At 46.3% G+C, this 17,177-nt stretch overlaps 1 protein-coding gene across 1 annotated transcript; it reads left to right on the top strand.

Moving 5' to 3' along the window:
* The first annotated feature begins 12,208 nt into the window (after positions 1–12,208).
* On the top strand, positions 12,209–17,177 carry LOC139777617 (uncharacterized). The gene is made up of 2 exons (XM_071715172.1): positions 12,209–13,162; positions 13,452–17,177. Exons 1-2 carry the CDS (start codon positions 12,209–12,211, stop codon positions 17,175–17,177), a joined length of 4,680 nt encoding a protein of 1,559 aa, XP_071571273.1.

The raw sequence follows: 17,177 nt of genomic DNA, 5'->3' as shown, positions 1-17,177 counted from the left end.
CTTCTTTAGAACAACCCAAAACAAGTGAGGCAAGGTTTGCTCCGGATCCGAATAAAATGTTTTGTTACAATTGCGGGGGAATGGGACATACTTCGCGCTCTTGTATTGCCGATCGACAAGTAGTATGCCATATTTGCCGAACTATGTCACGTAAATAATAATTGTCCCACGCGTTCGGGAAACGACCCTGCCCGGCAGTAACCGGACCTCAGGTTACTGCCATGAAGGGTGGAAATGAGGCGATTGAATCAATTAATAGAGACCAGGTCAACATTGAGCAAGTAAAAAGCAAGTAAAAACCTTAGATAATATTGGTACTTGTGTGGCTGCGATCGGCTTAACTCAGCCACGGTAGGAATTCGATACGGGTGGCTCATTGGAGCTCGATGTGGCGCGTGGGTTGTCAAGTGACTCAGAAATGTCAGACGATGACTTTAACTTAACGGGAACAGCTGCAGGGAGCGAGCTTAGTGAAAATAAAATAAAGTTGACAACATTGTCGACAGAAGGAGAGCATGACGTTACTGTTGACGATAAAGATCGGGTATTAGAAACTAAAAACTTAAAAGACTATTGGCCTAGCACCACACCTCGTGCATCGTTTGATACAGCGGCGAGTTTTCCATCCGGATAATGGCCTTACAGAGCCAGGTAAAGTCACGAAAATACTAGTAGAAATTTCAATTTTCGGAAAAAAGTTTCGTGGAATCCTAGACAGCGGGAGCGGAAGGTCATATTTGAGTCAAGCCGTATATGAGCGCGTCAAACATCTCCAAATAAAGAACTTTCTCCGGACTCCACCTCGAAGAACGGGGTACGCCTTGGCGATAAATCAATTGTTAAAACTGAAGGGAGTATGTGTTTCGTGATCGACGTGGGCGACGTGTACGGACCGTAATGGTTTAGCATTCTTCCAGATTTGTCGAGTCCCGTAATATTGGGTATGGACTTTTGGTTGTCATTCAAGGTTAAAATAGACCCGACATCCAAAACGTGGACGTTAGACGGTAGTAAGTACTCCTACCCTATAACACAACGTTACGTTATTCAAACAGAATTAAAAGTGATATTTCGTGTCCGTCGTCCTGACAAGTTCGTTGATTCCGTCTCATTGTTTGTATTTCTTTATCTTGTCGGACTTTATATGCTCTTCTACATGGCTTTGTGATATTCTTTTTCTCCTGACTTTTGGATATCAATCTAATAGTCAATGTTGTTTTTGGACCTTCGAATCCTGAAGCTCGCTCAACAGAATTGGAGAGGGGGAGTAATTTAATTATTTTCTCGTTGAAGATGGTTCGATCTCGAGCCGAAACGTACGATTGTATACACATGGAATAAATCAGTGATTTGATCACTTACGCACTGTTAACGGCGTCTGACTCTCATAGCCATCCTTTTTTCAAGAATTAAAAGCCTTAACAGTAGAGTAAACCGATAAATTGAGACATTTCCTCGACAGCAAATTCTCAAAATTAGAAAGTGAATCTACAGGAATAACCGAATCTCGAGAAAATTCAGCCTATCCTCGATTTTCCGATACCAAAAGATAGAACTCAACTAAGGTAATTTAATGGCCTCGTTAATTGGTATCACCGTCATTTACAAAATATTGCACGCGTACAGGGCCCCCTTAATAAATTAACTAGTCCGAAGGTCCCATGGAAGTGGACCGAAGTCGAGCAAAAATTTTATGACGAAATAAAAACAGCATTAGCTAACGCGCCGAGATTGTATACGCCAATTCCAGGACAACCATTTATTCTGTATACCGACTCCAGCGATTTCGGGTTAGGTGCAATTTTAGTACAACAAGATCCTGAAAGTAAAAAAGAGAATTTACTGGAAGTTTTGTGTCGACCACTAAGGGGCGCAGAGTTACATTATACAACTACGGAGAAAGAATGCTTAGCAGTAGTTTGGGCAATTGAAAAGTTACGGTGCTATTTAGAGAGTATGCCTTTTAAAGTCATCACTGATCATCAAGCATTACAATGGTTGTATGGATTAAAGAACCCTGTAGGCCGGCTTGCAAGGTGGGCAATTTACCTATTACAACACTCAATGACAATCGAGTACAGGCGAGGTACGACAAACGAAGCGCCGGACGCCCTTTCACGCATATATGACCTCGAGGTTGACCCGCTCGGGTGGGAAAAACTTATCGAAGAAACTGCTCGAAATTGGGTTCAATTAACGACAATCCGCGACCAAAACTGGTATGAAGCAAAGCGCGAACTCGTGAGCAAACAGCCAGGTAGATTCTCGGAATGGAAAATTGAAAACGACGAATTATATTACTATAGGCCGGATTATACAAAAATGCTAATTGACGATGAGAACCCGTGGAAGAGAGTAGTCAGACAAGCGAAATTCCGACTATTTTAAGAAAAAACCACAAAACCCCACAAGCGAGACATTTAAACAGAAATAGTACTTACGACCGTATTCGTCGAAATTATTATTGGCCAGGTATGTTGCAAGATGTAAAAGTTTACGTAGAGGATTGTGACGTTTGGATTAAGGTTAAGTACGATCCGAAACCTTTAAAAGGGCCATTAATGACAAGACCTTTATTAAAACCGTGGACGCAATTGTCGATTGACACGATAGGGCCACTTAGGGCCAGTTCCACAAACGTCAATTAACTTTTAACCTTAGATTAACTCACTCTTCGTCTCTTTCTAACGTCCCCCTTAGAAAGATACGAAGAGTGAGTTAATCGAAGGTTAAAAGTTAACTGACGTTTGTGGAACTGGGCCTTACTCGTTCGAAGAAGGGCAATATGTACGTGATTGTACAGGACATTTATACGAAATATATCGAGCTATTTTCCGTGAGAAATTAAACCGGTATAAGACTGTGGTTAAAACTTTAGAAACCGTATTTGACAAGTGGGGCGTGATTCCAGAGTCAATTATTACAGATAACGGAACGGAGTATATAAATAAGGAAGTAGAAGCACTTTTGATCGCGAAAAAGATTAATCATACCACCACCCCATTAGCGCACCCTTAAGCAAATCCTGTCGAGCGCGCGAATAGGATAATTAAACCTATAATAGCCGCGTTTATAAAAAAAAACTTTCTTGACGACTATAATGACCAATAAAGTCGATTAATATTTAATAAATTATTGCCAGTTAGGCCGATTCACACACATACGTCTTAGTTTTATTATTTCGTACTGGCGAACTACAATTGTATTGAAATTAATTTAAATATATTAGAGCTCTGTCAGCCAAGAAACCCGGCTGCGACAGATGTGGATTCACGAATCCTGTATCAACGTAAAACCATCTGAAGAAGATCCGGTTCTTCTTATTCTAGATGGGCATTTGTCTTATATAAAAAATGTGGACGTAATATTGAAAGCCATAAAAAATTATGTCAATTTTATGTTTATCACCACACTGCACTCATAAAATACAGCTTCTCGATGTAGGTATCCATTAAGCGTTGTAATAAATGTATCTATTTACCACAATCAATCGTTGGAGAAGTGGCTGAATAATAACACAGGTAGAGTGGTGACCGTTCGTCCGTAAAATTTTTGCTGAGTTCTATCTGAAAGCCTGCATTTCTGTCAATGCTAAGGAGATCCTATAGCAAAGGCCAAACTCCGACGAAAAATGTGGCATCTGCCCTTATAATCCGGATGTTTTCTCTGAAATTGACTTTGTTGCTGCTGAAACTACAGAACAGGATGAAGACTGTGTTCCAATTGTTGAAACAACTGATGAATTTGCAACCGCTGAAGGATCTGAATTTGATATCGAACCTGGCACAGCTGTCAAACTTTTAACAGCAATTGAACCAACTATCTCTGTCGAATCTACAATTGCTGTAGATAAATCTACTGTCACTAATCCCACCGTTTCGATACCATCCACTTCTAATAACTACTTTGCAGCAAGTTCTCCACGTGACATCATTGCACTTCCCAAAATATTAGGAAAAAGAAACAGTTAAGAAAAGGGCATCAGGGACTAAAATTTTGATCAACAGCCCATACAAAAATAAATTAGAAAAAAAAAGAAAACGAAAAAATGAACAAGAAGAGTGTTCAGAATCAAATCAAACTACGCGCCCGTCTGCTCCTATTCGATAGGCCTGTCTTATCCGTCTCGCGACAAGTATGCGCAGCTCAGTCTGTTGGAGCCTTTACTAGCGAAAGCACGGAAAAGTCTTACTGTATAAGTGGTAAATCGGATACCATATTTCCGAACTGTTCTTGGTGCTGAGCTTTGGAGCTCAGGTACATTGACACTGTATATTCAAGTAAAAGTGCATCTTGTGCTTTATAAACTGGTTTACTTGTTTGGGTGGAGAGTAATTAATTTTCCTGCTTATGTACGTTCTCCCAACGTCCTGCACATTCCAGTCAGCATCCACAATACAAAGAGAAACGAAGACTGCAGGAAATAAAAAGAGCTAAAAAAGATCTACCAAAGAGTAAAGGAAAAGGAAAAGGAAAAGGAAAAGGAAAAGGAAAAGGCAAAGAAAAATTAACAAAAGAAGAAACTAAAAAAACAATCCCGTCATATGACTCTTTGGCAGAGGAAAGTGATATAGAATGCATATTTTGTAATTGTAATTTTTTGAGAAATACAAGAGAAAAACGTTGGCTAAGATGTTGTGTTTGTTTGCATTGGTGTCACGAGCAATGCGCAGTTGTAAACGAAAACGATACTGATGCCCTGGCGAAAATAAGAAGTTTCATAAACGTTTGTTTGACGTTTACGTGAGCGTTTGCGGAAGTTCATTGAGAGTTTAGAAACGGTCAGTAGAGAGTTCGTAGAGCGGAAATTGCAACGCTGCAGCGTTTGAAAGGCGTTTGTATATAGCGTTTTTGAGAGTTTGCACAGCGTTTACATGACGTATGACGTTTGCTGAGAGTTCTTTAAAACATTTAGAGATCCTTTGTTAAGCGTCGATTAATAAGTCGAAAGCGTTTGCTTTCATCATTGGAAACTGCGTGCAGCCTCTATTGAGCGTTTAACGGGCGTTTACTCTTTTCGTTAGAAGAAACGGCGTAAAGAGCGTTAAATGTTAAAATCTGCTTTTCACCTCGCAGGGGGTCTGCTTATATACGCGGCTGGATGTATTTTAAATGCAAGAAAGATGCGCCGCCTAGCGGCATTGTTAGAAGAACGTTTTCTGAACGGAGGGAAAACGCTTGTGTTACGGAGTCGGGAAAAGCGTTTCTTGGGCGTCTCCAAGCCATTTGCGTTAACGCCTTACAAAACGTTCACTGCGCCTCTACAATTCGCCACATCGGAAGAGCGTTTGCTGAACGGAGTGAAAACGCTTGTCTTACGGCGTTGGGAAAAGCGTTTGCTAAACGTTTGAAAAGTCTGACAGCAAACTCTCTGCACGAATGCGTTTCAGCGTTTACTGAACGTTCTCTGAAAAGCGTTGCCTCAGCATTCCAGAACTTTCATGAAACGTTATATACAGCGTTTTATAAGCGTTCTGGAAGCGTTCAAAACCCAACGGCGTTGGGTAAGCGTTCTTATAAAGTTTGAAAGCGTATAAACTCTCAAAAAACCCTCATTGAACGGTTGTCAACGCTTTATAAAGCTTCTTATTTTCGCCAGGGTGATTATTCTTGTCATTTTTGTATTTCCAATCCCTTTGGTAAATAATTTTATTATTTTATAATTTTTATTTACTCGACATTTATAGTTTTATCTAATGTTCAAAATTTTTTATTTTATTTTATGTTTGAATTTTAATTACGTTAATTATAATATTGTTGACTCTATCGCGCGAAGATATACTGGGAAGGATAGAGACGTTTAAATAAGTCCGCAGTAATAACTTTTGATATGCGTATATATATTTTACGAGCACACGAGAAAATAACGAGCCACGCTCAACGGACATAGGACAGGATGTGTATAGCGCGCGGATGCGCAGGTGGCGCCAGGATATAGCAGGAAGCAAAGAACAGCGCCAATAGTATGCTCGGAATTAGATGCCCTTTTCGGGTCGATTCTCGAGGCGACGCCTCCTATCCCCCCACTACCGCTCGCGGCTCGGCGGCCGAGGTGCCGATCGCGCGCGTGACGCTGTTTCTCAGGAGCGTCCCTATGTAGAAATACGTTGGGATCGTACCTTCCGCCAAATCATCTCTAAAATTTATATACACAATATATTTATAATATATTAGATATGTTAAAGTAATATACATCTTTGTGACAGTAATATGTAATAATTACAATTTGGCAATAGCTTTCCACATCACCCGTGAGGTACTATTGTTGATGCGTTTTTTTTAAGTGGTTTCCCCAATAGACCTATTCCACTAGAAGGTAATGAGGATAATGAAATATGTGGCTTGGCAGGAAAGCAAAATTTTATATTATAAGATATTATATAAAATGGAAAATAATCAGGAGACATTGAAACAACCAATTTGTAAAAAATTTTATTTTGATCTTTTGGGTCGTTTGCACGATTCTACTAGGGATGGTATATCCACACAGATTTTAGAAGAACTAGCTCGCATCAGCGACGACAATGATGCATCGCTCAAAGAGGAACGTTTTTCTGTTTTTATAAATTTCATTTTGGAGAAAGAGCATTCGCATAAATATGTGGACCCAAACATGGAGAAAATTTTAAGACCGAAATTTCTAAGACGTGGATAACACAATGCATCTAAAATTTTGAAGAATTCGACCCCTTTTTCTAATCGTGCCTTTAGAGAAAGATTACATTGCAAATCGCAAAGTTCTGCCTGAAATTCTAGGCTTTGTTCCTCGATTTGCACAGTGAGAGGATTCTCAAAAAGTAATAAAAGAGGTCGAATTCTTCAAAATTTTAGATGCATCGTGTTATCCACGTCTTAGAAATTTCGGTCTTAAAATTTTCTCCATGTTTGGGTCCACATATTTATGCGAATGCTCTTTCTCCAAAATGAAATTTATAAAAACAGAAAAACGTTTTGCTTTGAGCGATGCATCATTGTCGTCGCTGATGCAAGCTAGTTCTTCTAAAATCTGTGTGGGTATACCATCCCTAGTAGAATCGTGCAAACGACCCAAAAGATCAAAATAAAATTTTTTACAAATTGGTTGTTTCAATGTCTCCTGATTATTTTCCATTTTATATAATATCTTAAAATATTGTATAAAATTTTGCTTTCCTGCCAAGCCACATATTTCATTATCCCCATTACCTTCTAGTGGAATAGGTCTATTGGGGAAACCACTTAAAAAAAAAACGCATCAACAATAGTACCTCACGGGTGATGTGGAAAGCTATTGCCAAATTGTAATTATTACATATTACTGTCACAAAGATGTATATTACTTTAACATATCTAATATATTATAAATATATTGTGTATATAAATTTTAGAGATGATTTGGCGCGGAAGATACGATCCCAACGTATTTCTACATAGGGACGCTCCTGAGAAACAGCGTCACGCGCGCGATCAGCAGCTCGGCCGCCGAGCCGCGAGCGGTAGTGGGACGATAGGAGGCGTCGCCTCGAGAATCGGCCCGAAAAGGGCATCTAATTCCGAGCTCCGGAGTGATGCGATTATACTATATGCGACTAGCGTCCGCACTTGCGCCAAATGTCCGAAGCGGGAAATACGAATCTATCGAGTCGTCGTTTTCTTCACTTCTCCTCGACGGCGATGGTACTTCCTTCAGTGGCTTCACAGTTACGTAGTCCAGTAGAATAACGAAGTTTCTTTAGTCTGATTCCTCCCAGTGGTTTGGTCAGCAGGTCTGCCAACATATGTTCAGTTGGACAATATTTTACATCGATGAGTCCTTTACTCTGCAGATCTCTGGCAAAATGGTACTTTGTATCCACATGTTTTGTGCGATTGTTGTATCTGGCGGTGATTATTGAATTAATACAGCTCTGATTGTCCTCATATATAACAATCGGTTGATTCTGCTGTTTTTTTAAGTCTGCTAATAATTGTTGGATCCAAAGTATCTCCTTGCATGCTTCCGATAATGCGATGATCTCAGCTTCTGTGCTTGACAGTGCTACGCTTGACGTGCTACGCACGTCTGTTTTTTACAGCTCTATGAAATCGTTGCTCCATTGAACTGACAGATGTATCCGCTTCTGGACTTGCGTTCTCGTTGGTCTTGGCCCCAGTCTGCATCCGCGTAGCTTATAAGTTCGCCACATTCAGTCCTTTTCCTTGGTCCCAGTTTCAATTTCAGATCTATGGTGCCTTTCAGATACCTTAACACTCGCTTGGCCTCATTCCAGTCTACTTGTGTGGGTGCAGAAGTGCGTTGAGCCATTATGCACACCGATGCCATTATGTCCAGCCGGGTATTTACTGCAACATACAATAACTCACCAATTAATTTTTGATATTGTGCGTTATTATTTAGTGGATCTCCAGAATCGAGTTTTAAATATCCTAAATCCAATGGTATTGCTGATGATTTCGAATCTTCCATCTTCATATTTTCGATTATTTTCTGAATATAGCTTCGCTGGTTCAGATAAAAGATACCGTTAACATCTCGTGTTATTCCAACACCGACGTAATGTTTGACATCACCCAAATCAATGATTTTGAATGACCTACCCAACATTTGCATAGTGTCAACTATGAATTCAGGCGAGTTTCCTGTAACCAGCATGTCATCCACATATACTCCTAATAGAATGCAATTCTTATTATCTTCCTTTCTAAAGAGACATGGATCTGCTTCGCTTTGGATAAAACCGTATGACTCCAATTCTTCCTTTAATTTATCATTCCATGACTTGGCTGCTTGCTCAAGTCCGTAGATGCTTTTCTTTAATCGACAGACTTTCTTCTTGTCTTCCTTGGTGACCGCGTTGCCCTCTGGTTGTCGCATAAAAATAGTTTCCTTCAGTTCTCCATTAATAAACGCTATTTTTGCATCAAAATGTTTGACAATCCAATTTTTCTTTCCAGCTATAGTCAATAGTGTCCTGATATTCACCTGCCTAACTACGGGGGCAAAGACTTCGTCGTAATCTACGCCGAATTTCTGTGAAAAACCCTGGGCGACTAGTCTGGCTTTGTACTTTGTGACATCTCCTGCTTTGTTGCGTTTTACCTTAAAGATCCATTTACTTCCTATTATAGTTCGGTCTTCTGGTGGATTAACCAGGTTCCAAGTATTATTTTGCACTAATGCATCTAGTTCTTCCTTTACTGCCTGCTCCCACCTCTGTGCATCCGGACTTGTAAGTGCTTCATGAAGGCTTCTTGGTTCACGTGCTTCTCTTACCATATTGAGCATATCCCTAAATCTCTCTGGTGGCTTGCCTTTATTTCTTGTTCTGACTTTCTGGTTGTACCTGCTTCTCCAATCAGTTCAATTGTACTGTTTGTGGCTTTGATGATCTCCGTTTCCGTTTCGTCATCTTCCTGTGGACTTGAAGTTGTACTTTTCTCCTCCTGTTTGATATCCTTCGAACAAATGGATGTTTTTTCGTTCTCCTCCTGTTTCGTATCCTTCGAACAAACCGATTTTTTCTCGTTTATTGAGGAATCCTCTGTGAATTCAACCTCAGTATACTGCTCGTTAGTGACTTCTTCTTCAATGAATCGGACGTCGCGGCTTACAATTATCTTTCCGGTATCCTGATTTAATAGTCGATATGCTTTTGATCCCGGTTCATATCCTACGAATATCATTTTAGTGGCTTTGGAATCTAACTTTCTACGTAATTGCTTTGGCACTAACACGTAAGCTGCACAGCCAAAAATGTGAATGTGCTGTACCTCAGGCATAATTCATTCCCACAGTTCATATAGGGTTTTACTCGTTGCTCTCATTGGTAAACGGTTCTGTAGATAATTGGCAGTGCTGATTGCCTCTCCCCAGTAGGGGAGACCGGGGCAATTCGTGACAATACGAAAAATTTCCCGCGCGGATAACTTTTATGCATTTGTTGGTAGAAACCTGTATTACAGACCACAGATGGGTCTAATGGTCCTCTATATTACAACAAAATTCGGTGTGCGTATCTACTATGTTTCGTTGTCAGTGGCGGAAAAAGTGTTTACCTCGTGTAAAAGTAAATTTTTGAATCTACGGATATTTTGTATTCAATACGAAGCAATTGCTTCCAGATTTGAAACGGTAAGTTTTACTTGTTCACTTGGCATTTACACACACATGTGTAACGCAGGTTGCATGCATTTATTTCTTGTCTGGGTTTTTCGGACCACGAAAGATAAAAAGTGACGCTGGGGCATTTCGTGACATGACCGCCTGGGGTAATTCGTGACACATTGCGTGAACAATCCTGGGAAAACGATGACGGTATATGACATCCCTTCGATCGTCACCGATTCTTTGCCTTTAGCCACAACAAGTACAAACATCAGGGCCGGATTCAAAGCAGCAGGAATCTTTCCTTTCAATCCTGACGTTTTTGGTGAAATCGATTTTTTACCCGGTCAAGTCACTGATCGAGCATGGAATGCAGATGACCAACCACAGCCAGGTACCTCAACTGAAAATGATGTGTCAAGGGCCTCAAACACAAATGAAAGCGACGATGACATCCCCCTCGCTCAGGTCCTTCAATCCCTTCGATCGTTTCCAAAAGCGGGCGAAAGGAAAGTCACGACAAGAGGACGAAAACGAAAGAGAAATGCAATTTTGACTGACGCTAATGAACTCGATGCACTTGTTGACGAAAATGACGAAAGAGTACAAAATAAAAAAAAGAATATAAGGATTAAGCCCCCCAAGAAACAGCCAGCTTGCAGAGGACGTGGACGCCCGAGAAAGGTCGTTACTCGCAGTTCGGAAGACGACGAAAGCAAAGCCTAACGATTTTTTGCCCTTCCTATTCCATTTAATGTACAATTTGATTAATAAAAACCTTTTTTGAGTGAGTAAGTGTACGTTTTGATATAAATCATGAAAATAGGACGAATTCGGATATTGAAACCCGTTGAAAGAAGAATTGTCACGAATTGCCCCGTGCCTTGTCACGATTTACCCCGGTATTGGGGCAATTCGTGACACAAGACAGAGTGAGGCATTTCGTGTTCTACTTTAAAAGTAATGTGATGAAAAGACACAAATAAATATTTTTTTAAAACTAGAAGGTTGCACGATGAAAAAACCGGCTAAAACGTATTTTTATCTCAAATACTTATCTCAGAAAAAATTCAAAACCAAAAAATGTCACGATTTGCCCCGGTCTTCCCTACTGATCCGGCAACTTGGCATCGTCCAGCATACATCTGACCATATCCATTAGGCTGCGATTCTTCCTTTCTGCAACACCATTTTGTTGCGGGGAGTAGGGCGCGGTTAACTGCACTTGCACGCCATCCTTCTTTAATTGATCTATAAGTTCCTTGTCAATATACTCCCGTCCTCGATCTGACCGTATAACCTTCGGTTTCCTGTTAAATTTGTTTGAGACAAAATCAATATACCTTTTTAGAGCATCTTTTGTCGCAGACTTCTTGTCTAGTAAGTATACATGAGTAAATCGACTGTAATCATCAATAACTGTTAGCGCATACCTCTTTTCTCCAGGAGTTCTTACTTGCATGGGCCCGCAAAAATCTGTGTGCAACAAGTCTAAGGGTGCTTTAGTCTTTGACTCCGAAGCCTTTGGAAAAGGTAGTCTGGACATCTTCCCTTTAATGCAACATTCGCAAGTTGCTCTTATTCCGCAATCTTTGATCGTAATCCCTGCGGCTAAGCCTTGACTGAGTTGTTGTATAGCTTAGCTTCTTGATGGCGATGACCAAACTTTCTATGCCAGGTGTGCTGACACAGCAATGTATGCCTTGATTTCACTGACATGACAGCTTCCTTTAACTGTAACCTATACATTAGGGTGGCAATATTTTTGGGTCAAAAATTTGATTTTAAGTCTCACCCCTTAAATTCGTTCTACTAACTTTCAAATAAAGACCCTTGAAGAGCAGGCGCTGTAACTTAATATTTAGAGGTCGCTCAAAGCCTCTAAACATTAAATTTGTTTTGAAAAAGTGGTAAAAAACTGCATTTTTCACTCATTTTCACTGCTAAATCTCTTTTAGTTACCTTATTAAAGTACCTGGCCATTAAGTTTGAGGTACAACACATGAAACAAAAATGTAAATATAAGTAATTAATGCAATCTTTGGCATAAGATCGTCTATAGCAAATATAAAATGATTTAATGAATTTAACTGTTCGCGATCGAACCGCTGCAAGCTGCTCTTAATGCCTCCAGAGGCTCTCGCCGCCACTGACTATAAAAAGCAAGACCTCCCGACATTGGTGGAGGAGACTTTCGTGACGCAGAAGGGAATGTTCCTGGACGTCATTCGGTCGCACAAGGCGAGGGAGGAGGCCGCAGCTAAGATCGAGACTTCGGAGACGGCGGCGACGACTCCTCGCACCACGTTGCCGCGAATTCAGCTGCCGGAATTCTCGGGCAAATACGAGGACTGGTCGTCGTTCCGCGACTTCTTCCGCTCCATCATCGGCCGGGACGCTAACACGACGCCGGTAGAGAAGCTGCACTACCTCAAAACTTCCTTAAAAGGTGAGGCTGAATTGTTAGTCCGGAATATCGCGGCAACGACCGAGAATTATGACAGTGCGTGGGACGTGTTAAACGCGTATTATGAGAACAAGCGACTCCTCACCCGCGCGTATCTGTCTAACTTCCTTGCGCTGACGAAAATGAAGAGTGAATCGGCGGTCGAGCTTCGCAAGATTTTCCACGGCGTCAAGGCGACGGTCAGTTCGTTGGCGAGTATCGGTCGGCCTATAAACCGCAGCGAGGACCTCTTCGTTTATCTAACGGTCGAGCTCCTAGATCCGCGTTCGCGCCGCGAGTGGGAGACGTCGATCGGAGACACGACCGAGCCTCCGACGTACGCGAATATCGAGCAATTCCTTGATCGACAGCTGCATACGCTCGAGTCGATGCAGCCCTCTAAAGTCGACGGGACCGCCGGCAAAGCCGCGAACGGAGCTGCCAAATCCACGCGTAGCCACCTCGCCCGAAAGCAGGAGGGAAAGCCCGACGCCAAGCAAGGCCGTTGCCACTGCTGCCAAAAGGACCATATCCTCATGTTCTGCGAGGACTACAAAAGGAAAACGGCCCCGGAACGGAAGCAGCTCGTCGACGACAAGAACCTGTGCCTAAACTGCCTCGGTTCTCACAAGGTCAGTGAGTGCGCGTCGAAGAAGGGGTGTGCGGCGTGTGGCGCACGCCACCATACTTCCGTTCACGACGCGTGCCGCGAGGTCGAAGTCGCGAGGACGGTTCACGCGGCTCAAAGGCTTGCTGTAAAGCCGGGCGCGGTGCTCCTCGCCACCGCTCGCGTTCGCGTAGCCGACCGTTCGCGTAGTCGACCAGGGATCCGAGTCGTCCCTCGTAACCGAGCGCCTCGCGCAAAGACTGAAATTACCGCGTTCTCGCACGTCGGTTTCGATATTCGGCGTCGGCGGACAGAAAACGGCCGTCGCGAAAGGACGCGTATCGTTGACGCTCACTCCGCAAACCGATGGTCCCGCGATGTCGATCTCCGCTCTCGTGCTCCCCCGACTCACAATATACGCCGGCGGTGTCGAGGCCGGCGTTGACGCGTGGACCCATCTTCGGGGTCTGGAGCTGGCGGACCCCGAATTCAGCGCGCCCGACTCGGTGGATATCCTGCTCGGTGCCGATGTTTACGCGGAGATATTGAGGGAAGGACTTCGCAAGGGGGGCAGCCGCGAGCCCGTCGCGCAGAACACGGCTCTCGGCTGGATTCTGTCCGGCGCTATTGGCGGAGGTGCTTCGAGTCACGTCACGCAGTCCTATCAGTGCCGTGTCGAGGACGACCTGTCGCAACTAGTGAGGCGATTCTGGGAGCAGGAGGAGATCCCGTTGGCTACCGTACCACTCTCGAAAGCCGATCAAGAGTGTGAGGAGCACTTCGCGCGCACGCATTCGCGTAAGCCCGACGGGCGCTACGTCGTGAGACCCCCCGTGATCGAGCCGATGCCGAACCTTAGTGGTACGCGCCGCGCGGCCGTTCGCGTGATGAAGGCCATGGAAGCGAAGTTCGCGCGGGATGCTCCCTTCCACGCGCAGTATACCGACTTCATGCGGCAATACGGCGAGCTCGGACATATGACAACGGTCGATCCTCCGGCCGATCCGACGAAAATGTCCGTTTGCTATCTGCCTCACCACGGAGTGATGAAAGAGACCAGCGCGACGACGAAATTGCGAGTCGTCTTCAACGGCTCGTCAGCGTTGCCGACGGGAGCGACGCTGAATAAGTATCTGCAAACCGGGCCGAACTTACTGCCGGCCTTGGCAGAGATCTTACTCCGGTGGCGACGCCACCGGTTCGTTTTCGCGGCGGACATTGAAAAAATGTACCGTCAGATCGAAGTCCACCCTGAGGACAGGGATCTGCAGCGCATAGTCTGGCGGGAGAGCCCTGGCGATGCGTTGCTGGAGTTCCTCTTAATCACGCTCACATACGGGCTTGCTTGTTCCGCGTTCCTGGCGATTCGCACGCTCCATCAACTGGCCAAGGACGAAGGAGTTGAGTTCCCGCTAGGAGCTATCGCCCTTCAACTGGAGACATACATGGACGACGTATTGTCTGGCGCGGACACGATTGCTAGGGCCAAGGAGATCCGTCGTCAGCTGGACCGAATCTGCATGGCGGGCGGCTTCCCGCTCAAGAAGTGGTCAGCGAACGAGGCTTCGATACTCGACGAGGTCCCTCCTGAGGATCGCCTGCAACGCGAGCCCCGGTGGTGGCTGCCGGGAGAGAGCCACCTGACCCTCGGGCTGCGCTGGCATCCGCACGAAGATCAGTTCGCCTACTCGACGCAACTGATCCCACTGGAGGCTATTACGAAGCGATCGGCCTTATCTTTAGCCGCTCGGCTATTTGATCCGCTGGGGTGGCTCGCCCCTACTACCGTATTAGCTAAGATCTTGTTTCAGTCCACCTGGTTGCTGGGGTTGGATTGGGACACGCCGCTCCCCGACACCGACGTCCGACGATGGCTCGAATTCCAGGCCGAGCTCCCCCTGCTGGAAACGATCCGAGTCCCCCGATGGCTGAAGAGCGACCAAGAAGGCGTCAGACGCAAACTTCACGGATTCGCCGACGCCTCGGAAAAGGCGTACGCAGCGGTGGTCTACCTGCGGACCGAAAGCTCGAACGGCGAAGTGGTCGTGACCCTCGTGGCGGCGAAAACCAAGGTCGCTCCATTGAAGCAGGTCTGTCTGGCACGACTGGAGCTAAGCGCGGCCGCCTTACTCGTCCGACTCGCCGATCATGCTCAGCGGGTACTCGAGTTCAAAGAGGAGCCGATCCATCTGTGGACTGACGCGACCGTGGTGTTGGGCTGGATTCGAGGCCATCCGGCCTCCTGGAAAACATACGTGGCAAATAGAGTGAGTGAGATTCAGCTCACTCTCCCTGACGCCTGTTGGCATCACGTTCCCGGGCGTGAAAACCCCGCCGACTGCGCCTCCCGGGGTCTCTCGCCAAGGGAACTCGTGGAGCACCCGCTCTGGTGGCGGGGCCCGGCTTGGCTCCGATCTAAGACCGGTCCGTGGACGGCCCCCTTGGAAGACGACATACCAGCCGACCTCCCCGAACGGCGCTCCCACATACATGCAGCGGCGGCCACCACGGAAGAGCCCGAGATGCTGACGAGGCACTCGTCCCTGACAAGCTTGGCGCGGACGACAGCCTGGTGCCGTCGTTGGCTGCGACGCCTGCGGGCGAGGCGGACTGCCCACGAGGAACAGCCCGATGCCTCCGCTGGCCCCGTACTGACACGCGAGGAACTCAGCGACGCCATTGTGGGTTGGATCGGCTTAGTTCAATCCCGGCATTTCAAGGGGGAAACGACAGCTCTCAGAAAGAACACTCCACTGCCGGCGCGCAGTTCCTTGGCCCCACTGAGCCCCTTCCTGGACGAGCGAGGCCTGCTCCGCGTCGGCGGTCGACTCAAGAACGCCATGCTTGCCTACGACGCTAGGCACCCCGTGATCCTGCCGGGACCGTCGCACTTAACGAGGCTTATCGTGGAGGCGTGCCACCGGCGGACGTTACACGGGGGAGTGCAGATGACCCTCGGGGCCCTTCGTCAGGAGTATTGGGTCCCTCGCGGCCGTGCATTAGTAAAGGGGTGCATCCGGCGTTGCGTGACGTGCGTGCGATGGCGGGCGGCCTCCCCGCAGCCTCTCATGGGAAGCCTCCCTGGCCCAAGGGTAACTCCCGCTCGGCCGTTCCTCAACACGGGAGTCGACTACGCCGGACCAGTGTGGCTGAGGACCTCCAAGGGACGAGGCCAACGGGCATCCAAAGCATTTATTGTCGTATTTGTGTGTCTGTGTTCCAGAGCGGTACACCTCGACGTGGCTACGGACTACACCGCCGACGCCTTCCTGGCTGCGCTGCGCCGATTCGTTTCCCGCCGAGGCTTGTGCCAAACGTTGTACAGCGACTGCGGCACAAATTTCGTCGGCGCCGACGCGCAATTGCGCGACCTATTCTCAGCAAGCGGCCGGGAGGGCCGACGCGTCGCCGAGCGCGTCGCCCAGGAGAGGATCTCGTGGCGCTTCAATCCCCCCGCTGCGCCTAACTTTGGCGGTATCTGGGAGGCGGCCGTCAAGTCGACCAAGCATCACTTGCGGCGAGTGATTGGCGAGGCAAAGCTCACCTACGAGGAGATGGCCACGTTACTATCTCAGGTAGAGGCGTGCCTGAATTCGCGTCCTCTGCAGGCGTTGACCGACGACCCTGAGGACCTCAGCCCACTCACTCCCGGTCACTTCCTCATAGGCTCGGCCATCAACGCCATACCGGAGCCGTCACTGACGGAGGAGAAAACGGCTCGTTTGTCCCGCTGGCAACAGGTCCAGCAGATGCGGGACCATTTCTGGGCGCGGTGGTCCCGGGAGTACCTACAGACGCTAGCTCATCGTCCGAAATGGCTCAAGGCCGACATGGAGGTGCGAGCGGGACGCTTGTGCCTCGTGAGAAGTGAGACGACGCCCCCGACCAAGTGGCCCCTCGCTCGGATCGAGGAGCTACTCCCTGGAGACGACGGCCAGGTTCGCGTCGTCAAAGTGCGAACGGCGGCATCCACGCTCACACGGCCCGTGAGCAAGCTCGTCCTCCTCCCGGACTGCGCCGCACCGGGAAGCGAGGAGTAA

This window comes from Temnothorax nylanderi, unplaced genomic scaffold (genome assembly GCF_030848795.1).
Source record: "Temnothorax nylanderi isolate EJ_2023f unplaced genomic scaffold, tnyl_v1.0 TNYL_tig0155_pilon, whole genome shotgun sequence".
NCBI classification, from domain to species: domain Eukaryota; kingdom Metazoa; phylum Arthropoda; class Insecta; order Hymenoptera; family Formicidae; genus Temnothorax; species Temnothorax nylanderi.
Note: the sequence above shows the minus strand (reverse complement) of the source record. Positions and strands in the feature narration are given on the sequence as shown.